The sequence below is a fragment of the Simochromis diagramma genome, unplaced genomic scaffold (genome assembly GCF_900408965.1).
Source record: "Simochromis diagramma unplaced genomic scaffold, fSimDia1.1 OVJJ01000387.1, whole genome shotgun sequence".
Lineage (NCBI taxonomy): Eukaryota > Metazoa > Chordata > Actinopteri > Cichliformes > Cichlidae > Simochromis > Simochromis diagramma.
In genome coordinates this window covers 2405718-2431860 of record NW_024387152.1, presented here as the reverse complement: position 1 = coordinate 2431860, position 26143 = coordinate 2405718, and the positions used below count along the sequence as shown (strand labels likewise).

Sequence of the window (26143 nt, the reverse complement as noted above, 5' to 3'; positions counted from 1 at the left end):
GAGACATTGTCGTAAAGAAGTGTGTCTGTCTTTCAAATTCTTAACTTTTATTGGAGAACACTAGCATACTTAATCAAACTTTCAGGTTCAAATGTCATGCGATTCTATCTTTAGTGTCTATCAGTCTTAGATTTTCACTGCAGCAGTCGTTGTGTTCCTCCAAGAAAAACACACGTATCGTACTCCCTGTGCTTCTAGCGATCTATATTTAATTTTTAGAACCTGACTTACATTACTGCTACAAAGAATATCAAGTTTAGTGTGCTAACATGTAAGCTAGTGTTATTTAGGTCAGAGTTCATAAACAATCATTTCTGTCAAAAGAGGAATAATATTTCCAAATGAAATACTTTATTTATGGTGGTTTGACAGGGAGAAAGGACTGATACAGAAAAGAGCAAGTGTCACTACCAATGGCCGTGATTGATGTTGATATTTCTATCAGACTGAATAAATCAAACAGAGTATGACAAAGAAGAGCTAGGGTGGAAGTGGGTTGCAAAGCGGCTCACAGATGTGCAGCAACTGTAGGCAGCTGGGAGGATACACATGTTTTGCTTCAGTGCTGAACAGTTTGGGGAGTATCTTGTCCAGTTTGTTATAGCAACAATAACTAATCACTCACAAGGCAAGCTAACACAGTTTTGATTAGTTAGCATGAGCTAAGCTAAACTTTTTTCATATAGATGTTTTTCTTTATTTGGACGTCTCAAGCTGCAAAAGCAATGCCCCTGCTCTTTAAATATATTTTTAACAACTGATTAATAACCTATCTGATTGGCTATAGCAGTATTGGCACATTTTGATTGGGTGGTGTCTCAACATTTTAGTGCAAACAGAACAAGCCAAGTAAATCAATGCATCCATAATTTAGTACATCAACAGATGATGTAACCTCATTCAAAGGGAATGAGAGGAAAGAACAATGCCTAACGTCTCTGTGTGGATTCTCCCTAAGATAGCACTGATAGCACAGAAGGGTATCTGTTCAGCTATGTGGACGGGTATTGACACCAGCCTTTTTCAGCTGGGATTGCAGGAAGATGACTTTGTTTGATTGACTCATTTAGCAGGTCAAGGGGCAAACAGTAATGTAATGCTGACTTGTACACCTCTGTTTAAAGAACAGCTTGAAACTATTTGAAACTGGATCTTGATTTTGTGCAACTAAATGCAGACAGACCGAAAATTATCTAAAAAATAAAAAGTCCTAAAGACAGCTTGCCTGGATAAAAAGCATTACATTCTTAATGTTCTTGTCTTTTTTCCACTTTTTTTCTGCTCAAGCACAAACTCTCAAAGGTTGTATAACCAAACCTGAAAATAGCAGCTACTCATCTAAAGAATAATTCTTGGTTTAGGTGTCAGTTTAATCTGATGAAACAGATAGGTACCTTTTAATCACCTGGAAACCCACCCAGGCCCAAACTCTTTTTTTATACACCTGTATCAGCTTTTATATCAAGTAACATCCATGTCTCAGAGTTTTTAGCCTTTCCTAAGCCAGAGCGCTGCTTGTGTTCCTGTTTTTGTCATATATAGTCAAGGCCAAAGGTGACCATGGTTCCACCATGACAGACAGCTTTAAAGGTCTTCGCAGCATAAATGTTTCATGAGGGGAAGACATCTCTATTGTCTTCCCCTCATTTTAGTGTGCCTTTTTAATGTTTAATGAATTCCTCTATTCTGAATGTATAATTCAGATTAGAGTTAGAGAAACCAATTAATCCCTGCAGTATGTTCTTATTGCATTCTGTAATACACAAAATTACACAATAAAAATATGCTAAGAATATGTCCCAGCAGAATGAGCTAGCAAACCTCCTTTCGTCTCAGATCCCTGGTGTATTACATGTTGGCTGACTCTCACAGCCATAGCTTACCCTGCTGTCTGGTTAGAGTTGAAACATTGGTAATGTTACACCAACAACAGGTTGGACAGTTGTTTGCTGATACATGGCTCATACCTAACCTGGTTGTGAACTTTATTAAAATAGAAAAAAAAACATTGTGTCTGTCTCAAACTGAAAGTTACCAGAAAAGGTTTTTTCTATTATATTTTTAGATGTAAACAGTATAATAGAACAACATCTAAACACAAACCGTCTGTCTAAAGTTTTCTGTGGACAGCTGTGAGATGTTAAAACGTGCCTAGGCAGCAATGTGTCATAATATTATTTTTAGGTTTTGTTTTAATGTTCATTTATTCCTAAGTGTCATACGTCTACTTAGCTTGTTATTTCATAAATTTGTGACATCAAGGATGCATTTGGCACCTAAATATTTAGCATTGTTAAGTGGACTTAGTATTTGTGTGTGCGTGTGTGTGTGTGTGTGTGTGTGTGTGTGTGTGTGTGTGTGTGTGTGTGTGTGTGTGTGTGTGTGTGTGTGTATTAAAGTGACTTACAGAGGAATGGTTGCATTAATGCCAGTGAAATATAAAATGGCACATAACCAGGATTTTTCACACTAGAGACCTTAAACTTTTATTCATTTTTATTACATTTATGGCCTTCTACTTGCATTTTTTTCCCTAATTTTTAGCTCATCTGGCCAGAGAACTGAAAAACTTAGGCCATAGCCAGGCATCCAGCATCTGTTCATCTGTAAACTTGCCCATAATTCACAAGAATCACTACTCCTCCTAAAGTACTGGTCAAACTTACACAACGCAAAATGATCACCTAATGGCTGTTCACTCAAACTGTGCTCAAGGTCAAGGTCATATTTGTTGTTTCACAGGGAATTAGCCATGAATCGCGATGGATCGTGAGATGGACGAGCTATTATGTCATTGACATTCTGGTTTGGTTTATGTGCCATGCTGGTATTTTTTATTGCACGAGTACATCATCACCATTGGGGCTTAGTTGAGTAAATCTCAGGAATGTGTGTGAGAAACTCAAGGAAACTGACAGGCTGTGTAAAGAACACATAAAAAAACATCTCTCAAAATTTTCCCTTCCCTCACCGACTATGAACACATCAGCAACTGCTTAGGGCTAAGCCACAGTTGCCTGGCAATGACTTTTTATTTAATAACAGACTCTAATAACCATTCTTTAGCGTTTTCATAAACTGGTATTCTATAGTGAATATGAGTGTAAATGGCGATCTGTCTCTCTGAGTTAGTCTCGCAACTGACTTCTCAACTGTCCAGAGTATACCCCACGTATCGCCCTATCACATGGATGCGATGCTTTTCTATATCACGTAAGTAAGAAATTATACCATCACATCCAAAGGCATCTAAATAACAAGCATATTACACTACACACCCAGATGTGTCCATCAAACATATATTTGTTCTTTTTATTTCATTAAAAGATCTTTATATATATATATATATATATATATATATATATATATATATATATATATATATAGATATATAGATATATATATATATATATATATATATATATATATATATAGATATATAATTCCAACGACAGGGGAGGGGGAATATTTTCATAATTTTATTTTTCCCTATTTCCTTAATTTTTCCCAACCATGATGCTGTCCATATGAAGCTTCATTTCTTGTCTGAATCCCACATCCCTGAACAAATCCTCTCTGTCAATGCAAAATGTATTTACTTACTCATCAATTAAAGCAACTCCACCACACCTTATCTTCCCATTTGTAATAACATGATCTAAATATATGTTTAAAATATGTTTAACTATTTCCTGGATGCTGGAGGATTGTACATGCTTTAAGGCAAATAGCATTAGAGGTGGTTCTGTCTTTAGCACATAAATGGAATTAATATAGCAGATGCACGGTCCTGCACTGACTGCCAACAGTCTAATATTAGCTAAGCACATTGCTGTTGTTAGAATCAGTCACTAAGCTGGCTAAACTTAGTCCACTTTGTCCCAAGCCTCTTTCTTTTGCTCCACCGCTGATTTGTGCTGGGTAATGTGGTGTCTGGGGAGAGGTTGGGCTGCCTTTCACAGTGATGAGTAAATGACTCTGTCAGGAATTTGCAGAATAGAAAGAAAATAACCCTGACCCTAAAAGGAAAGTCTGAGTACTATCAAGAGGTGGGAATCAGAACAAAATGTACTTAAACTTCTAAATCTCATTCACAATTGGCAACTCATAAATCACATTCACAGCTGATTTTCTTTGAGAAAATGACTTAGAAAAGGTTGCTAAATGTGCTATGCTGCCCTCATCTGGTAAACTTGATTGGCCTTTTTTTGTAGATCTTAAAGGATAAAGGAAAACATCCAAAGTACACACTCAATCACTACCCCACCCTGTCATGCCAAACAGACTTCCTTTTCCTCTGTATTATTTCCTCTCAATTTTATTTCTGCTTTGCTCCCAGAAGCTATAATCTTCCCCCCACAGGCATGCCCTTTTCTACTCTTCCTGTGTTTCATATCAGACCTACCTCAGGGTCTTGTGTCTAAACATAGAACCTTTTCAGTGACGGTTAAGGTTACTGTGACACTATAGGTCCAATCCGATGCTTTAAAGCCAAAGAGGTGTCTTCAGATAAGGGCTTGTCTGTGGGACATTTGATGGGATTTCTTGGGATTATGATGTTGGAGGTGTGTCAGCTTCAGCTGGCTGTTATCAACATGCCTGTTTGTTAACTCTTGAAAGCAGATAACCATCTATAATTCTCAGGATCAAGCAGCTTTTGAATGAATGTCCAACCTTTATTATAACAGCTTTACTCAGTTATGACTGGGCTCTGCAATGATATCTGCTACTTGAAATAATGTTGATCTTTAATAATGCAGGAGCATTTAGTGATTATAATTTGTTTAAACTAAGCCTAAATTGTCTGCATGCCTTGTTAAAAGTTTGTAGATTTTATTTGGAAGTGTAGTAACTAAGGCCTACAGTGAGGAATCATGTTATTTTTTATCTTGCTGAATGCTACCACATAAACTGTACTCATGTCCAGGCTGTCCATTTCCAAGTTTCATCAGAAGAGGGCAGTCAGCAACCCCTCTGAACAAGAGGTGCTGTCACATAACACAGGCCAACAATCATATGCTTGAAGTGAAGGCTTGGCCCCACTCTAATTTAATATAAGGGTTAATCTGTTTACATGCACATTTGGACCCACGTAACTGTAACACTGATGCTGTGAATACACCTGTTAACAGGATATTCCCGTCCACATATGAGATTCGACACTGTGAGCAGAAAGGCTGTGGTCACGGTTCAAACGGGACATTACTAAACCAACAATGCTAAAAAGTTAACCTAATTTATTTCTGTTATAATATTGGATTCAATATCAGACTTGCTTAAATAATCATGTTAATATGATAATTAAATACCTACAGATGAAGTTTGTGGATAATGAAATATAACTTATGCAAGCACTTCCTCCTGAACAAAATGTATTAACTGTTCATGCCTCATAATTAAGGACTGGGCATTTTCAAACCAGGTGCTTACACTCACTTCCACAGCGTCTGTGCCAATGCACAATAACTTCATCTTGTGTGCCATTGTTTTTCCCCCATAAATGTTAGTTTGTTGTCCCAGCAGATGGATTTCCGTTCCAAAACAGACCCGAGACTCTGCCTTGCATTAGGCAGACTCACTGGAATTACTCAGGCAGGGGGTCCTCAGCAGCAGAGAGCAGATTTGGGAGCAACAGCTTCTATGATTCAGTCACAGGACTTTTTTTGGACAGTTAGAGGGGTTTGCCCTGACACAACAGACGGGCAGCAGAAAGCTGCAGATGGGCAGATTCTGAGAGATCAGAGAGAAGTAAAAGAGAGAAGAAAGAGAAAGCAGACCAACTCAAAAGACTGTAAGGGGAGCAAGTTTGGCCGCTGTCTGTTTCCTTCTCTTAATCCTTAAATCTTCTGTAATCAGGATGAGAGGAAGAGAGCACGTTGGCTGACTTAGGACAGCAGAGTCTATGTTGGGACCTGGCTGATGAGGCAACCTTACTGGGCACTAGTAGAAATGGAGGGAGGGGAAAATCTGGAGCTGCAGTCAGTTTTGGGAAACTTAGCCTTAACCAGGTTCTGCTAAGCGCCAGCGAGAAGTGTGGAAGTCCAGGATGGTTTAACTGTCAAGAGGAAGTAAGAAACCAGAGGGGGAAAAAAAAGAAGAGGACTAACTCATGGCTGAACTGCTTTCAGGTGAGAGCTGTGTTATTATTTTTAGTAATATTTGTTCCGACATGTGTTGTTTTTGCTTTAGTTTTTATGAACATTCCCTTTTTAATCATCTTTATTCCACCGTTAAAAGGCAAAAAAAGACAGCTGACATTTAGAATTCAGAGTAAGATGTCTGGCCAGATTGCAAGGTGTTGCTCAACAGGAAGTGGAGGCCACAGTGGCCTACACATCAACACTAAAGTCAGGGCATTTTATGTTTGTGCAGAATGAGGAAGAGAGAGAAAAGAATTGTGTGGGAACTGTGCATGACAGAGTGCTGAAATACAAGCATTTGCTCGTGGGATTAAGGGATTTATGGACGTTAACAAGAGCTTATTAAAAAGATAACTAATTGGAATAACTTCTAATTACTGTGACTGACAATAGGTGCAAAACTAATTTGCTGAAAAAATGGGTGAGTTTTGTGGTGCACGCAGGACCACAGCCAGCTCTTCTGTCATTTCCAGTCTTTAAAATATAGAGAATTAGAACTAGATGACACTATCATATTTCTGAGTCTTGAGAAATAGTGTCTTCAGTGGCTTGAAAGTATATTTACACATTAGATACAAACTTTACACTGCAGGATATGCCAGTGTGCTGATGTATGGAAGCGCAGTATAACAGTGTTAAGACACCATGACACATGCTGTCACTAGACTGGCCTCCCATTGCTTCCAGTACCATATGGCCTTTTTCATCCCAGTTGAGTGTCCCTATGTCTTCTTTCACTTCACTGTGCAGACTGAGCGACCTCGGCTCTGCAGGATTTCTTGTTTTATAGTTGCTGTTATTTATGTGTAGATTTGTGCCTTCACATTATTTACGTTTCAGTTGTCTTAAATATATTTAAATTATGAGACTGCTTTCAAGGTGATGAGTATTTACTGTCTTTCTCTGTTGTGTGGTGCCAGTGAAAAATCAACTGGCAACAAAGCATGTTACACAGGGAGGTTACCTATGTTGTAAATCAGAGACTTACTTTGACAGGAGGGCTGAGGTAAAGCTCTTCATCCTCTTTAGGCCTCATGCCTTTTAAACAAGGCCTTTTCAGGTCACCAGATCTATTTAAAATGCTAACTTTAAAAGCTGCCAGTTTGTGTTGCTCGTCTCACAATCACACGTGAACTGGTCTAAGGAGGGGAGGAGGTCTTACACCTGCCAAAACGAGACTGGAATGAGACAGCAGCACTTGTTATGATTTGGCTTTTGCAAAGGAAAGAAGAATTATAGACATCGGCACATTTCAAACTATGTGCACGCAGTTTTGTGTGCATACATAATGTGTGTACACCCGGAAAAGCGCTTTCAGTGTTTCGCACATCTGTCGAAGGTAACGTTACTGCAAATGAACTGTAAGCTGCTCGTAGATTGTGTATTGTTTTTTTTGAAAAACGTTATCCCCCTTTAACTACAACAACAACCACCTGTCTGCTCAATCTGAACCTATATATGTGGCTACGGAAAATAATTGTGTGAACTGTGTTCATTTCGTGTGTATGATAACAACATTTACATTTTTCTGTTTAAGATAAGGGATCTCTGCTGCAGGCCTGACACCCAGGTGTGACCAGAGTCAGCGGGGGTTCCAATGGCTGCTGCAAATGACGACCCACACCTGGGCAGTGGCCCATCTGACGACTCAGAGATCCTCCTGGATGACTCTGACTCGGGCAGTGTGCTTTCAGACGACTCCGTGCTTCCCATCTATGAAAGGGACGGAAAATCAACAGAGCCGGCTAAAACATTGTACGAGGCCTGTGCCAAGAATGACACTGCATCCCTGCGCAGCATCATGGAGAGAGGAGTCACAAAAGATGAGGTCATGGAGCTAGACATCAATGGCAGGGTGAGATAAATGTCACTTCTCATTTTTTCCACACAGGTACTATGACAATGACTTTTTTTTTTAAATAAAAATCAATTAATGAAGAAAGGTAACCTCAGCATCTATAATAGGCCTATTTATTTATATCTTCTTCCCCTCAGAATGGGCTGATGCTGGCTGTGTCCAAGGGTTTTGTGGACATCGTCGCCTTGCTTCACACATGCCCATTAATAGACATCAACCACCAAGACAATGATGGCAACACTGCTGTCATGATTGCAGCCCAAGCAGGTACATCTGAAGACATCAGATGACTTCAACATCAATTCCTAAGCTGATCATAGAATATTAACATAACATAATCTTTTCAATCCAGGCTTCATCACCATCCTGAACTATATCCTTAACTACTACCCTTGTGTGGACACTGAGATCAGGGACCCCCGTGGGTTCACAGCTCTCATCAAGGCAGGCCTACAAGGCAGAGAAGAGTGTGTCTCCGCATTGCTAATGCATGGTACGTCTTTCTACATCAAATCTTCTAACAATGTCCGTCACCTGTGACCGAATGTCAAGCCCACATGGAGTCAGGATGTACACCTCAGATGTAGAGGATTTGGTTTGGTGTGATTGCAATTAAACTCTTATAGGTATAACAAATCTATTAATGTCCTATATATGTAATATAGAGGGCAAAGCCGGACATCCGATCTGTCAGCTAATCTGTGTTTTTCTGGACTACAGAGATTAGTCCTCTATGAACTGTGCAGGGACACATTTAAGAAAGCTCTGTAATAATTCAGTCCACGTTCTATTTAAAGTTTAATGATGTCAGACATTAATCTATAATCCATCTGTGTTCATAGTGTGCAACAAAAATATCTGTGTGTATATTTGGTCAGTTAAAGCCTTGATTATTTGCCAAGTAGACTTCCAAAGTCTCCTGAGTAGACATGACTAAGCGTCTTCAGCCAGAAATTGGTTAAACCTGGGATGTCAAACTCATTTTACACTGTGGGCCACATACAGCCAGTTTGATCTCAGGTGGGCCAGATCACCTCAGTTACTTCAGTTTTATTTATTGTTTACTTTTATAGTATACCCTCTGTCAGTGTAAAGACGTTTAGCAACATAAGCAACATAAAGAAATGTTGCTGTAGTAAATAAAGAAATCTCTCAGCATGACTCTTTGGGTTTATATTGTAAAAAATAAATGTGTAAATAGCAGAAAAACACCAGAGGTTTTTGTTATTTCGTTGTTTTTTCTATTACTTAATTACTGTAATATAATATGAAAATGTGTAAAACTTAAAAAATAAAAAATAATGCAGTTAAAAAAAATGTATTCCCAGCAATTTTTGTCCCATCTCACCATACTGATGCTTGCCATCTACCTGATAACCTGTGCTCCAAAAGTCACCACATGGTGGTGTTGTTACGCTGAGTTGACGGCAGTTGATTTCCTCTCAACATTTCTACTGTTTTCTCTCCTCGGTGTGCAGGTGCAGATGTCAATGCAGTCGATCTCGTCCAGGGGAAAGGTCTAAAGGACTGGGCCCTTAGGACAGGAAGGTTTGAGACTCTGAACAGACTGCGTCGCCTGCAAACTCGTCCTATTGCAGAACAGTTCTGTGAAAGCTACATTCCTGAGTGGCCTGAGCTAAAGCTACTGGTGGCAAAGGCCACTGCAGCCAAAACAGCAGGTCAGAAGCTGAGGCAGCGCTTAAAAGACAGTCTTAGTTTCAGCTTCCCACATGACCCCCAAGACAATGGGGTCATGGACCACATGGTGCGGATGACTACAAGCATCCACAGCCCCTTGATAGCTACTGGTTGCCGTCCACTCTGTCCCACCAGCCCCCCAGAGATTGGCAAGCGACGATTTGCTGTACCGGAACTGCTTGACAAGCACAGCAGCAAAGAACTGGAGGAGAGCATGGTGTCTCACAGTAATGGCTCCATCACTTCAGCTTCACCTGTGTCGGCCACCTCTGTATCACTGACCTCTTGCTGCCAAGACTCAGAGCGCAGGCAAAGCTCACCAACAGGTGGCATGAAAAGCTTCATCCCCCGCAGCATGGCACACAGAAACAGCATCTTCCCCTCAGGCTGCATTCCCAAAATTGAAGTTACAAAATCTGGGGAGCGCACTCCAAAGAAGGAGAAAAAGAACAAAAGGCAAAAGGGTTACCTGGAACCTCCCGTCTGGAAGTACAAGGAAGCCAAGGAGGAAAAAAAGAGAGAGAAGAAAAAGCAAGAAAAGGAAAAAGAGGAACAGAAAAAATCGAAGGGGTCCAAACGTTCATGAAGTGAAAATGCCCATTTTTTTCTTTCTAGCAAAACAGTTCTGAAGTGAGCAGCTGACAAGGGAAACACATGGGTGAACCTTGATCTGGAAAATGCACTGGCTGGCTTTTTTCAGCATCTTTGTACAAGCTGAAAAATTATGCTAACCAAATAGAATCTGGTTTTCCAGAGACTGTGGTTTACTGGTTTCCTGTCTGAAAGGGTGAATTGTTTTTTGAGGATGCAATTACACTGACTGCACACACCTGCGATGGTGTTATTTTTCTCTATAAAAGGATTTTACCCATCTTCATTTCATGAACAACTTCTCAGCAGCGTGCCATTGTGGTATTTCACTGCAATATAACCAAATAGCCCATAGCCAACTGTATGTGATCAGATGCCTTCAGGGAATGTATCAAAGTCACATTTAATCAAAGACTGTGAAAGGCAAAAAAAAAAACCCACAAAAAAAAAAACAATTTAAGCTACAAATTAAAGGAAAAAATCAGTGAGAAATGCTCCATCATGGAATAATTATGATGACTCAGAACACTTTGTATTGATTTCTATCCCACCTTGCCTCTTAGACCTGAAATATACTCCCTTACAGACTTGTGCATGGCAGCTGCAGAAACCATGAACAAGTAGCTGCTCTTATTATTTTACTTTCTATTCTGCTTGAAGGAAGAATGCACAGTTTGTGCAGTAGCAGTATTACAACAAACCAACTACTACAGATGTTTTTTAGTTTGTGCCGTATGGAAAGCACAAGTGTGTTATCTATGGTTCAGTTCCATTAAGCGTCTCAGTGAGCCATGACAAGGACCCAGCATCCCCTGAGTGGAGGTTTAATACACTATTAATGTCTCTGAAAAAGGTATACTGGAGGCATATGTGAACATCTGCAAGGACTCTCCCTGATAATCAAAGCAGTCACTGCAACCTTGCAGATTCCAAAAGTATCAAATGTGTACAGAGACAAGTAACCCCAAGCCATGCCTGCAAAATTCAGGTTTTCCTTTAATTTGTCATCTTTTCTGTGATTCTTTTGCTCTTTTTTGTGTTTTGCTGTGTCACGCAAATGATGTGAGTGTGATACTATAAAAGGAACAGAGCCATCTCTGAAGCATCTTCTTTCATACTGGACAACAATGCTCAGTGGGATGCAAATAGAAATCTTCAGCCTGCTGCTTCATATTGTTTGTTTCATCGATTATTATTATTATTATTATTATTATATATTATTTTATTCTATTATTATTATTTTATTCTATTCTGTACAGTTGTGTACTGTATTTATTCTTATTGTATTCTAATTTTTGCCTCATAACTTTTGCACTGTCCACTTCCTGCTGTGACAAAACAAATTTCCCACGTGTGGGACTAATAAAGGTTATCTTATCTTATCTTATCTTATCTTATCTTATTATTTGAAAACGAGTACTGTTGCTATTCAGGGAAATATACAATAAGCATATTATTATCATCAGAATAACAAACTGCATATTCAAGAACAGAAACAAGAACAGAAACCTGTTGTGGACTATAGCTTAATTTTGGGATTTTTTTAATTATTCTCTTTATAGATAAACGAACTAAAATAATAAATAATAAATCATGCATTTAACTGCAATAAATATCCCAAATACAGCTAAATATGTTTAATTGTGTTCTCTGAAAACTATATATAATTAGATACATTGTGGTGAAAATTTAGACAATCATTTCTGGGGTCATTTAAAGTCAAAACAAGAGATGCAAAAAGCTCAGGTCTTCAACATCTTTATAAAGTCTGTAACACTGAAACTGTGTCTGCGTGTGTGTGTGTGTGTGTGTGTGTGTGTGTGTGTGTGTGTGTGTGTGTGTGTGTGTGTGTGTGTGTGTGTGTGTGTGTGTGTGTAAGTTTGGAATAAACTGACTGACCTTTGCAAAGGTTTGTGTGTTGGTCTTTATTACTGACAAAATATTAGTGTTTGGTGTCATCACATAGTGACCATTTGGCAATGGCAATTTAATTTATGCAGTGATTTGATTACACTTTAACTACATGTGTTTTACGTAAAAGATAAACACATATGTAGGCCTATTGTGCCTGCTATCCAACAGTATTAATGAGCAAGTCAAAAATGTCCTGTTTATCATCAATTTGCTTTCAGAAACTGTGAAAAAGGTCTGTGTTAAAATCATATCACGCTTGATGTAATGTTGATTATTAAAAACATAGAGACTCAATATGTTTAAGGTAAAAATATTTTTAAACTACCCTGATCTACTATGCCTTAATAAAATAGAAATTAAATACAATCCTGTGAGAATAAAAAGGATTTAAGTTTGTTTTTGACTGTAGACAGAGTTAGAACTGACCTCAGGTCAGCAGCCAGCTTGTTCCAAACCAGAACCATAAGCAAACTGGGATTTAATTCTGGGGATAGTGGTGATTTGGCGATGCATAGTACTTGAACAGGAAAAGAATTCAAGGTTACCTTCGTAACAGTTCTTTTATACGGGTACGTTCCCCTTCTTGCAGTTTTGTTTCATGAAAAATATAGAAGGGACTCACCGACAGGGCAACATTTTCCTGCCTGATCTGCATGTGACTGACGAGCCCCGTGTCGTAACCTTGATCACACTTTCACAATGAAGTTAAATAGATTTTCTTAAGCAAGCCCGTGATGCACTCGCTGCAGTGGCACTGCATGACTTTTGAACTCTGACCTGTAATCTTTTAATCCGCTGTGCAATATCGTTACACAACAATTAGCTTTCATGGGTGATAACATAAAATCAATCTTATCTTATGCCTAACAAACTGATTGTGTTTTATATGACTCATTTTGAAGATTATTGAGCCAGCAATGACCTAGCAGCTAAACAGAAAAACAAAATTGGAACATTGTCACGTTTGTGGCTAACTTCCCCACCTCAGAGGGGAACTTGAGGTCAGGCTTAAAATAAGTACCTCTCTAGAGTTCACTGAAAGAACAACACTCTTGCCATGTCTATGCAGACTCAAGCAGTAAACACACATCTTTATACACATAAACTGGATCAGGGTGTTTGGATTGTTCAGCAGCAAAACTCTCAGAAGGCAGTACCACCCTGTAAAGGCAACTGTGACCAAAGTTAACGCAACATTTTAGCTTATGTGTTGTGTGCACCATGCTGTTATTGGCTGCTCAAAGATATAAATGAGCAAGTCAAAAAGGTCATTTCTTTATCAACAATTTGCTTCTTTTTTTTAAATCAACTAACACTTCCTGTACTCTAGATTATTCAAAAAACAGACTCTTTAAGAAAATCCCAGAGGAAACAAGCTCTTCAAACCTCTGGGATTAGTGGGAAAGAAAATATAACTGCTGAATTCAAAAAGAACAATTTGCTCTCTTCTACATGACAGCTGATGTGAGAGCTTCCAGCTGTGTCTGCTGCCGTAAGCCAAAAAGGAGAGATTATGATGCCTGGGAACCAGGAGGGGAATTCATATTACAGACATGAAGACATCTCTCTCAGGCGCTGTTGAAGGAAGTAATGTCACACAGTGCAGCCTCTCTGGCAGCAATGTATTTGCCACTTAAGACACACAATGACTGCTGACCACAAATATGCTGTACCCAGCTTGAGTGGACATGTAACCCACACAGTAATTCCCACCACATACATTAGACATGCAGAGAAGCAGGATATATTTCTTAAAGGAAACATATGTCTTAAAGTCACCTTCCATTAACAATTTGTTTTGCTCATTGCTACTTAAAGTTTGACTTGCATGACACATAAAGATGCATATGCAGAGTTCAACATGTCTGTTAACTCTCAACACTCAAGCGATCAAGGTGCCCCATTGTCCAAACAACCCTGAAAGCACTGAGTTCGTCCACAGTCTGCTCTAGTTGTTCATTGTCAAATCGTGTTTTTCACCATATCTCTGAATCTCGAGCTAGGTTTGCTAGCCATTGTTCTCTGAAAAACATTACAATGTGGTAATTAGAAGTGAAAAATGATGATAAAATCAAGCATGTTCATATTTTCACTTTGCATTCTTTTTTGCCAAAGCAACCAGTTTCATAAAGCCTTGCTTTTTTAAACTGTTTATCCATGTTGGGGTCAGGGCCTATCACAAATACAAGCGTTGGTGATACACCCTGGACAAGCCAACAGTGTAACACAGAGCTAACACAAAGAAACCATGCAAGAAAACATTTACTCATCACTGATGAGTTTAAAATTAACCTGTCTTTGGACTGTAGTAGGAATCAAGGGTAATCCATGCAGGCACAAGGAGAACATGCAAAGGTGACACAGAGAGGCCTCAGCCAGCTGATTGTTCCATGCTGTGAGGTGACAGTACATAACAAACCATGTTTTAGCAGCTAAAGAGTCACATATTTCTGTCAGAAATTAGCAGAGACCAAAACAGAGTAATGCATTTTATCATATGGATCGCCATGACCCTGAAACCTCCCTTAGTTATAGTGCAATAGGCCCAGGCTGCTGGGTTTCTTGTGTCTCTTTTGTCCCATCTCCCTCTATTTCTTCTCAGCCGCCCCTTCCTGATCCTGGTTCTATCTTCCTGTTAAAAAGCAGCTTTGCCTTTCGCCAGGTTCTTGCTCATAGGGCGCCTTTACCTTACAATATAAAGCTTAGGGTGACAGTAGCTTTGATGCTATATAAATGAAACTGAAATTTAATTAAAGTTACATATTTCAAAGATAGATGTATACACTAGTTGCAGGACAGTAGCATAGCTTGAAAACTTTCTAATGTGTGGCTGTTGTAGTGACAGCCTGTTTGTGCTGCCACCAGGTGGACAGGAAATCATGCATTAAATATTGAGTATTCACAGACTGCTCAACAGAAGAAGCGCTGGACCTGATATTTACATTTTTGACAAGGTTTTTTGAATTGGTTGTTGCAAGAAAACAGACACACCAGACATCTGTTACATGAAATGTATTGAGAACAGTCTGATCTCAAGTTTAGGATAAACCCTGCAGTGGCTTCTGAACTCATGCAAAAGCAGAATTTTGATTTTTAACAGCTGATAAAATAGATAAATAAGCGCTAGCTTCTTCTTGGCTTCACTTGCAATAATATTATTGTATCATAGAGGGGCCTTTGAAGCGCATTCCTTTCGGTGCGGCGCAGACACAGGGGAAAAGGAAAATGAGAGGTTTAGCAAGCAACAGGAAAACCGCTATGAGAACACATTCCAGGCCGAGCAGACCCTGTGCGGTGGGACAATAAGGGGTGGGACAGAACTGTATACTATTTAAAAATCTGCAATCTTGGCTTTAAATCAGGAACGCAGACAAGACCCAAAGTGTTCTTACTTAGTGAGTAAGTAGAGGACTCGGTGGGGAACAGCCAGAAAGCGGAAGGAGTGTGGTTCCAAAAAGACGGCGGTTTGTGTTCTCGGTTTATCAGCGCAGATTTGGACCGAGATGAGATAGTTACAGCTTGTCCCCCTGTCAGGACTCAACCAGCTGCCTTTTCATTTTCACTTCTGCCACGCTGCCACCCTTCTTCCTTTTTTTCTTTTAAGAAGTGTGTGTATTCACGATTTTTAACTTTAATTCGAGGGGGCCGTGAAGGGGTGAAGGAAAAAAAGGACGTACTTCTCAAAAACGTCGTTTAGTCGTCATCGAAGCGGCGAAGGATGAGAGTTGTGAGGGGAAACATCTGCATTAGGGCCGTGTAGACGGAGGGGAAATGAAGCTGTTGGCATTGTAAAGCTTTCTTCTACCTATCGTTGACAAAACTTGGACCAATGAGAAGCGCTTGGAGCCGTCTTTGATATGGGAGACGTGAGGCGTTTACATCTGTCAAGTTAAAAAACACAAAACCAACACGAGCAGAAAACAGGTAATGGTCGTGGGTATGTTTTCTTTTTATTCTGTTCACTGAATTATTATTATGAAGCTTGTAGCACTGTAACACTGTAACACCGGGTTAAAAGTTACCTTTTGACAGCCGCTTACATCAATCCACGTGTTTCCAGATGTGAACAGGTGTCAAATGGCCTGATCTTCAAGTCAGAATTAACAGCATTTACAGATTTTAACTGCGGTATTTGTTTCTTATTACTCGCCGTGTTTTTGTTATCATAGCTAATCTGTTATATTGTGGCACAGGACACGGTGAACTACCTTTATTTATTTCTATGTAACTGAGCACTACGCCTAATTTAAATAGCCCACAGCAAAAATTGTGGTCTAGTAGACTTGATTTTAGAGGTGCTTACTTTTCCCTGCCCTGCGTGTGTTACGTGTCAAATGTGGCTTGTTGTGGTATTTTATTAACTTTTATTATCTGTGTCAGTCCTAAAATTCAAGTAGTGGTCACTCTGTAGTTGTTTCATACTTTAAACATAAGGATTTAACATATCCTATGTTTTATATCATCATCTTATAAATATGAGAAACATTCATCTCATTCGTAGGCCCATTTGAAGTAGTTAAACAGCATTCACTGACCACCTACGTCATTTAATTGTATCACTGTATTGCAATTTTATTTCAATGTAACATTGATAGAAAACATTGGTCCACTTCCTAAACTTAAAAAGAAAGAGTCCTTTACTGATAGTATCTTTGCACACTTACTAAAAACACAGATTTTCTTTCATACACAGGGTTTATTCTTCACGCATGGCTATTTTTACCCAAATAAGGATGTGGGTACTTCCTGAACCACTGGCATATGCCTTGTGACCTTTTTTTTCTAACAAATCTTTTAAGGTGAAAAGTCCATTCATTTTGAAGTGTGCAGAATGTGACATTTGCTTACAAAGATTTACACACATCCACACACAGGAAGTGTCTTTTGGCTGCAGCTCATTGTAAAAGTGACACAGGTTCTTTCCAAGTGGGTGCTGTTGCTGATCTCTTCAGGGTGCATCACTCATACCAAGATCTTCATGCATTTTTTTCCCTTCTTCTTCTTCTTGAGAAGCAAAGGCCACTCTCTGTGCACCGTATGTGTGAGGTACAATAATATTTCATTTGTCTTTTCCATTCTCTGACCAACGTCTATTGCAGGTATGCATGTTAGGAGCATTGAGTAAGCCATAAATCCTTCCAAGCTTGTCTTGAAAAGAAGGCACAGTGCTGTCACGGTTACTGGCAGTTGATGACAATCACTGGATTACACGCAAAGGTTAAACGTTAAAATGACTGAATGTGATGTTTAAGCTGAGAATAAAAGCTTTTACAGTAACTCTGCTTAAAGTTAAAGTTACTTTCCTCCATTTTTTGGGGGGGGTTGGTGGTGTTTTTTGGGGGGGTGAAACGAGGCCCAGCAGAAAGGAAGTTTGAGACTCCTTTGCTGTTCCTCCCAAACCAGCTCTTAACTACACAGTCATCACGATGGAATGAGAGATCTGCCTCTCTGTAGATGACAGGAAGCGATGTCAGTGGATCTTTTCCCCTGTGTAGTTTTAGGACAGAATGGAGACAAACAGGAGAGAGCTTAGAGAGGAAGTTTGCTGGAGTATAAAGTTAGGCTGCCCACGATTGAGGCTGTGATTACTGCACTCTCATATTAGGACCCAGTGCATGGTAAAATTATATCCAGAGAAATGAGAAACAGTTGTCCACCGAGAATAAGAACATTGTGTAGGAGTTGTGTTTATCCTATTCTTCTCCTGGACCCACAGATTTAACACAGTTTACATTCAGTCTGAGTGATTCAGGAAGTGCGCTTTGCTGTTTGGTAGAATATAGCTTGTGGTTTTAGTGTGCCAGAGCTGTGTGCAGCGGGTTGTTGTGCACTGAGCTTGAACCCTAGATGCAAAGAATGTATAAAGATCATTTTAGTGTGATATTTTTAACCGATAGGAAACAGAAATATCTTAACTTAGCATAAGTTTCATGTTTGATTTGACACTTTGATAAGTATAGGAAACTTTAAAGAAGATCTTCCGTAGAGTTGAAGGAAAGATGCACTTAAATGTGAGCCAAGCATATATAAATATTCATCTTTATTTTTTACCCATCTGGTTTCTCATCAGTGACATTTGACACGATTTGATGGAATCACCAAAGTGACTACATCCTGTAAAATATGTGGCTCGATGTGCCAGATTTAAAAGCGGATATCCGTGGTTTTTAGCAGACATGTGAAAGTTCTGCTGCCACACATCCAAAGTTCAACGGTTAACTGCTATGAGACATGTGCAGTTGGATAGATATTTATATTTTTTTTTCTGTAACCCCCTTTTTTAAAGCATAACTTCTGTGTAATTTACACAGTGTGCCAGCATGTGCAAGTGTGTGCAACTTAGATTTTTCTGCAGCTACAATTTTGAGATGCTGTGAAGGCTTAAAGTTGAAAAAAGGAGAGCTGTGCGCCTGTTATTAAACACCAAAGACTTGAAGTGAGCCTAGAACTAATGCTGAGTGATGTGGCTGCTGCAAAATCACCCTTGCTTTGTCTTTGAGACTTCAATCTGAGAGCTTTTCTTTTACAATTCTCACAGCAGAGTGTGCCACAGTTTGAACATTGACTTTTGGTGATTCCTAGTGTAGCTACAGTTTATCGTGTTACATAAACATCTCACGTGAAAGCAGTCAGTAGTAAATGCTTAATTAATTAAAGAGAAGGGAAACAGAAAACAGTCTGATTATTAGAATTATTCGTGCAAACAACACTGAATGAGTGACTGCCGTTATCTGCTGAGTTGGGTTAGAAACCTTTTAAATCTTTATGTTTATTTAAAAAAAAAATACACTCACCACCCATACTAACAAGTTACTGATTGTTAGTATCAAATTGGACTGCATTTGCCTTCTGAACTGCTTTAAGCATTTTGTAGCAACGATTCAACAAGGTTCTGGAAGCACTGCTCACAGATTCTGGCCCATATTGACACGATAGCATCACACAGTTGCTGGGGAATTGTTTGCTGCATGTCCAAGATGCAAATCACAACATCCAAGAGGGAATCCCCTTGACTGAGATCTGGTAACTGTGAGATGATCAGAGCTTTGTGACATGGCACGTTATCCTGTGGGAACTGGATTCACTGTGGTCATGAACGGTATTGACATGATCAACAAATATGCTTTCTGTAACTGACCCTACCATCTGAATGCTGCGGCAGAAATCAAGACTCATTAGACCAAACAGCATTTTTCTCATTTTCTGTTGTCCAATTTTTACCTGGTGTGGTCTTCTGCTGCGGTTGTCCATCTGCTTCAAACCAATGTGTTGTCCATTCAGAGATGCTCTTTTGCATAACTGATTGTAGCGAGTGGTTATTTGAGTTACAGTTGCGTCTTGTCGGCTTCAAACAGTCTGTCTATTTTTGTCTGACCTCTGGCATCAAGAAGACATTTTTGCCCAGATACTGGGTCCATATTTTCTCTTTTCTTGGACCAGTCTCTGTAAACACTAGAAATGGATGTGTGGGAAAATCTTAGTAGATCAGCAGTTTCTGAAATGCTTAGACCAGCCAGTCAGGCACCAACAACCGTTTCACGCTCAAACCACTTAAATCACCTTTCTTCCCCATCCATTCTGATGCTTGACTAGAATTCTAGCGGGTCATCTTGACCGTCTTGACTATGTGCCTAAATGCACTGATTTGCTGCCATGTGACTGGCTGATTTGAAAGTTCAAACCTTAGCATCCATGATGGTATGCTGTCTATTAATATACATACCTGAACATCTGTGAACAGCTGTAACCTTAATATACAACATACCAATTTTGGATAAATATATACTATGACAAGCTGAAGCATGGCACTCTAGTAAAAGAGTCCAGGTAATGAACTGCACTTCAATTCTGTCACCCACTGAAAACGTTTAGCACATTATGAAATGAGACCTCAAACTGCTGATTTGCTGAAAATTGGTTTCCTCGGTAACAAAACACTTACATCATGTTGTTAAAAGAGGAGGTGATATGACATAGAGCTAAACATGCCACTGCTCCAACATTTCCCAATGTGTTTCTAGAGTTCTAAATTAAAATTCACATTTCATCGTTTATTTCATATTTTGCAACTTTTAATAGTTTAATCTAACAGGTTTAAGTTCATCCTTGCTATCAACGTTAGAGGTCCGAGGAGCAAGAGAGGCTGACTTTTATGTGATGCCTTCTTATTGCGTGACTCTCAGCAGTGCAGCTCTAAACAATGAGCAGACCTGAGTCTCGCCGGCCAGCCGGGTGGGGCCACTCAATAGCAGGAAGCATAGCCATCAACATTTACTCTGCGACAGGGGCAGTCCTGGAGTCGGCGGGCTTGGAGCCTGGTTAGCACAGCGCAACACATAATCTGAGCACGCATACACAAACACTCTGAACAGCCTGCTTCCCCTAAGACCCCTTTTCCCACCCAATGCAATTACAACACAGGCAGACAGGCTGGGCCCTTTGACTGTTTGTTTTACCTCATTGCTTCCTCCTCAGAGTCTGAGCTTTAGCCCCTGTTCAGCCGCTTTAAATTTAAGCGGAATTCATAATATTAATTACCCAAATGACTTTTTTTTTTACCTAAACCTTTGGATTTTGAGACAGCTCCTAATAATTAAACATCACCAATTGTTTTTTTCATTATGTAATTACATTACCTGGTAATATTTTTGGTAATATTTTGGTTTCCCTGCTTTTTCAGAGATGGGAAGCTCTGCTGTGCTCACAGGGTTGATAGCTGGAGTTATTTTGTGGACGTCTGCCATCCATGGAGGTGAGTTGGCGGTCGGATGTAGAAAATAATTTTCACTACTGTGAGGACATTCCCTTTGTTTCATTCAATTAAAGGTGCATTACAGAGTATTTTTGGTTCTGACGCTAAATCAGATTAGACTAATGTGAAGGGCCTGATTGCACTGCAGAACCCACTGAGAATGCGCCTCATAGGTATTGTTTTGCATCTGCAGCCTGCACATAAACTGGATGGCTCAGTCTGCTGGTTGTCATAAACATAAGTTGTTGTTTCCAGAAAGCAAGTTGAGACAAGAAGGCTGTGCAATACCTGTCAGACGTGAAATGGCAGAATAAACGGGTGCCTGGTGAAGGTAGTCAAATGCCAACTGCAGGGCTGGTTGAGCTATATCACAGCCTGTCTTCCTCTTAGCTTCCAAAAATGTTTGCAGCACCGTAAACTATTTATGGTTTCTGCAGAGTTCTGCTTGTTTTGGGTTTTTTATAACACATTTATAGCAAAAGGTGTTTTGTGGCTTTTCATGCACACATGCTATACTTTAACATTTAAAGTTATATGTTACCCTATCCATCCACTGAGTCCTTTTTAGTATCATAGTTCAAAAATATGACGATTTAAAATATAAAAAAGTATCTGTTTATTTAGACCTTTCTATAACAACTATTTACTTAATTACATTTGAGGAAGTAGAGTTTAGAATTTTTACATTTTCTTTCAAAACAAAGATGGAATACTTGAATTTCATGTGTTTTTGGCTTTGTTTTACTGGACGTAATTTGTGTTATTACATGACCCCCATCTTCCAACTTGTTTCAGTGCTGATTTCATGTATTTTCCAGACACCACAGATGATGGGGATCTGCTGTGTGCCTGCAAAAATGACAAAGGCACATGTAAAAATGAAACGTGCAGGGGAAAACATTGTTTTTATAACTGGATGAAAGACGGATATGAGGAGTTGGGCTGTTTCAATGAGGTCACCAAAGTGCAGTGCCACTCCTCCTTGCCCAACTACTTTACGAAGTGCTGCAGAGAGGACTACTGCAACTCCAACTTCACAGCGCCTCCAAACATAAGTCAGTACCTAAAGCCTTTCCTTTTCAATACTGGAACATCACATTATCCAAGAAACAAAGAGCTAGTGTGCCCCTGTAAATGATGCTTTTGTCTTATTTCAGTTGGGCCTCTGGCTCATCTCCACAGTTCAGTTAACATCTAGCACTGTTTTGCACTTATATTACTGTAGCTTCCCTTTAGATAGCAGCTGGTTCCCCCTTGTGGTCAGTAAGAACATATCAATGTCATGCCACTTGAATTTTATCTCATGAGTTTAATCTTTTCAGTTTCTTTGTGTCTATATGTGTGTATGTTCCTGACTTCTTCTGTGTTTCCAGATGGGGACCCGACACCGACACCCCCAGAAGCTGGTTACCTAGCGCTGTGGATCTCCCTGTTCCTGCTGTTCTTATTTGTTATTGCCTGTGTCTTTGGCCTGATACTACTCCTGCGCTTCCGACGTGCAGCCCGCAGACTACAAGATGCTGAAGGCCATGATGTCAAAATACTCAAAGTCCCCAGTGGAGATGACCCCACATATGGCGTAAGAGACGTTTCATGGCTGACGTCAGACAGAATACAGGAAAACTTTCCTGTCTTTTAGTTGTTACGTGTGGATTTTAAATGCCTGCCTGTCTTCTTTTCTCTCACCAGAATATCTATGATGAGTTTTGTACATCAGGGAGTGGGACAGGGCTTCCGTATCTTGTCCAGAGAACTATGGCCAGGCAAATCTCACTTGTTGAGTGTGTCGGTCAGTCTCATTTCTCTTCCTTTTGTTGAACACACAAGTAAAATTATATTCTGGAAATGTGGTCGAGCATGAAAATTGTATGGGATATAGAGATATTCATGACAGCTTGATGTCTTTACTTGTGTGTGTGTGTGTGTGTGTGTGTGTGTGTGTGTGTGTGTGTGTGTGTGTGTGTGTGTGTGTGTGCGTGTTGAGAAGTTTTTCTTTCTTTTAATTTTTGTTATATTTGCACGTTCAAATAAACTCTGTTCTATTTTATTCTATTCTATTTATTTGCAATTAATGATGTCACTTTGTTCGTAGGCAAAGGCAGGTATGGAGAGGTTTGGAGGGGAACGTGGATGGGGGAAAGTGTCGCCGTCAAGATTTTCTCCTCTAGAGATGAGCACTCCTGGTTTAGAGAGACAGAGATCTACAATACTGTACAGCTGCGACACGACAACATACTCGGTATGATACCAGTCCTTCGCCTCCAAAGAAAAGAAATTGCACCTTTAAGAAAAAACATTCAAACAGCAACATTTTCTCTGTTTGCTTTTGCTTTTTAGGTTTCATAGCCTCCGACATGACATCCAAGAATTCCAGTACCCAGCTGTGGCTCGTCACCCACTATCATGAGCTCGGGTCTCTTTACGATTTCTTGCAGTACAGCAGCTTGGACCCAGAGAGCTGCTTGAGGATGTGTCTGTCTGTGACCTGTGGCCTGGTCCACCTCCACACTGAGATTGTTAGCTCCCAGGAAAAACCAGCTATTGCCCACCGAGACCTGAAAAGCCGAAATATTCTGGTAAAGCGCAACGGACAGTGCTGCATCGCTGATCTCGGTAAGGTTTGCAAGGATATTCACAAAATCTGCTAACAGTTTATAGCAATGTGATTAGAGAAAGAGCTCTTTAAAGATGCATTTTGTAGTGTGTATTGTACTGTAAATTAAAAGCTTTTTCTGTGTTCATTCGTTCCTCAGGTTTAGCAGTGATACACTCTCAGTCCCATGACTACCTCGATATGGGCAATAACCCTCGCGTGGGGACCAAGCGCTACATGGCCCCTGAGGTGCTGGATGAAACTATCCGTGTGGATGTTTTTGAGTCCTATAAGCAAACTGACATCTGGGCTCTCGGGCTGGTCTTTTGGGAAATTACCCGCAGGACTCTTGTCAATGGTAGGTTAACAGTGATGTGTTTTTAATGTTATGCCTTTCCATCCATTAGCAGAAAAATCTGGCCTTAGATTAAACCTCAGGAAGCAAATGTAGATATATATCCACAAATTTGTTATGAAGCTAATGCATCACACGAGCGAGCGTGTTAAAAACAAGTTCTTTGTCACACGTCTGTCTGCTTTTGTAGAGTATATAGAACAAGCAGCCAGTCCCATGTCTCTCAGCAGGCCAGTGTTTTTCTAGTCTGTGTCTGCCTCTGCTATCCTCTCTCATGATTAGCACTGCAGTAATTATAAACAGTCTTATCTGGTGTCAGCACTCACTTGTACATAGTCCAGATGCCCGTGCATGCAATTTTTATATGCAAGCACACAGCCATGCACCAATGACTGTGTGTGTGTGTATGCATGTGTGTGCATGACTTCCAGATTTCCATCCCAATGTAGTCACCAGGGAGTTCATATCTCTCCCCGTTCTCTTGTTTAGCGAGACGTGCTTTACAAAACTCCCACCGCAGCCTGTCTGAGTCTCTGAGTGTGCTCTTTCAGGCTTTATGTGAAAACACATTTGTGTTCCGCAGATGTATGAAGAGATAACCCTCACAACAAGACACCTCACTGGGCTTTTAATTTGATAATTCTGACATCTTATTTTGCTTGATCACCCCACTGAATGACGAGAGGGGAACAAGTGATCCACTGTTTAACTTTGGGGGTTTTTTTAGGCATTGTGGAAGATTACCGTCCACCCTTCTTTGACCTGGTGCCCTCGGATCCCAGCTTTGAGGAGATGAAAAAGGTGGTGTGTGTGGACCAGCAGAGGCCCAGTCTGCACAACAGACTCCATTCTCACCCAGTAGGCTATTTGGCATAAACAGACACACACAAGTAGACATAAAAATGAACGCAAAAGTACAATTACATTTTGGAAATGTGGTGTTTTATATTTTTTCTGCCTTTTTAAGATATTGTCAGCCATCGTGAAGGTCATGAAGGAGTGCTGGTACCAGAACCCAACAGCCCGCCTTACAGCCTTGCGAATAAGGAAGACTCTCTCCAAACTGGACCACGACGACTTCAGCATTGAAAAACTGAAGCAGGATTTCTAGACTGAAACGAGGAAACTGGATTGAAAACACCAGAAGGGATTTTGCACCACATTCCAACAAATGAAGTGCATATCATTACCATATTTTGATCTAATCACTCACTCGGTGTCTGTATCATATTAAAACCATATGACTGTGTGTAGAAGCATCTAGAGCCTCTTGTACCAAATGTTATGTTTTTTGCAAACGCAAACATTCATCCACCATGATACTTAATACCTCTATAAATGAGGGGGCTACATTTCAGTTAGTTCAGGTTTAGGCCAGTTATTTTTAATTATCACAAAACAGTTAACATAGTTTTGTACTCCTTGTCTAACTCTCTCATTGTTGTGACAGAATGGAAAATCATTCTCTTAGGTATAATGTGGATTTTCCCAAAATGACCAATGATCCTTAAAACCACAGATAAGACAGGAAATATGTAAGTATTTATACACTCAAATGAAAGTACATTACCTGTCCTGTAAGTATGTTTAACTTAACTAAACTAAGCATTTATTATCTGCACATAAAAGCAGTGAGATATTTAGATGTAAATACATTTTTATGTAACAGAATTAAATTTGATGTCTTCTTTTGCAACCATATTGTAAATATGTTTCAGGAGAGATATTGTTTTCTACTATTCAGAAATGAGACTGTGTTAATGTTGCTTTAAAAACATATTTTTTTAAAAAACAACTTTTTTCATACATTTTTGTAAGGCTAAAATGTACCATCACAACCACTATGATCAGTAAAGGAATTCACATACATGTAATAATGGATACCTTAAATAAAGAATTATATTTTGGAAATATTTCTGCTTTACGTTTTTTTAAGCACCTATTACTGCAATTCTCACATTGACCAGCAGAGGTCATCAGACAAACAAGAATCCATACTCCTTACATGGGAGATTTGTGTAGTGTTTTGTTTGTTTATTTTATTTTATTTTATCTGCAGTGTATCTTAAAATTAAGATGAAAAAAATTCTTCATCAGATAATTAGAGAGTCTCTCTACAATTTGCAGGAGCTACATTTAAAAAGCTCTCATGTGACCTTCAGTGTATTGTTTGAATACATTTTCTCTGGGTCAAATGATTTAGTTGAGTAATAATTGCCTCAATATTCTCTCTGCTTTGGAT

The 26143-nt window shown here is 39.6% G+C and overlaps 2 protein-coding genes across 4 annotated transcripts; both read left to right on the top strand.

The window, feature by feature from the left end:
* The first annotated feature begins 3453 nt into the window (after positions 1 to 3453).
* ankrd33aa (ankyrin repeat domain 33Aa) lies at positions 3454 to 11478 on the top strand. 2 transcript variants are annotated; one of them, XM_040047295.1, is made up of 5 exons: positions 3454 to 6128; positions 7678 to 7995; positions 8136 to 8265; positions 8351 to 8491; positions 9477 to 11478. In XM_040047295.1, the coding sequence occupies exons 2-5, from the start codon at positions 7738 to 7740 to the stop codon at positions 10280 to 10282; spliced, it is 1335 nt and encodes a 444-aa protein (XP_039903229.1). In that variant the 5' UTR covers positions 3454 to 6128; positions 7678 to 7737; the 3' UTR covers positions 10283 to 11478. The 2 variants fall into 2 exon arrangements, with proteins under 2 accessions (XP_039903229.1, XP_039903230.1); XM_040047296.1 differs by lacking the exon at positions 3454 to 6128 and having other exon boundaries at positions 6260 to 7995.
* A 4020-nt stretch (positions 11479 to 15498) lies between these two features.
* On the top strand, positions 15499 to 25814 carry acvrl1 (activin A receptor like type 1). Of its 2 annotated transcripts, none has more exons than XM_040047529.1 (10): positions 15499 to 16138; positions 20882 to 20953; positions 21772 to 22008; positions 22327 to 22532; positions 22643 to 22742; positions 23046 to 23192; positions 23291 to 23566; positions 23707 to 23904; positions 24629 to 24759; positions 24869 to 25814. In XM_040047529.1, the coding sequence occupies exons 1-10, from the start codon at positions 16129 to 16131 to the stop codon at positions 25010 to 25012; spliced, it is 1521 nt and encodes a 506-aa protein (XP_039903463.1). In that variant the 5' UTR covers positions 15499 to 16128; the 3' UTR covers positions 25013 to 25814. The 2 variants fall into 2 exon arrangements, with proteins under 2 accessions (XP_039903463.1, XP_039903464.1); XM_040047530.1 differs by having other exon boundaries at positions 15501 to 16125.
* The last annotated feature ends 329 nt before the right edge of the window (positions 25815 to 26143 follow it).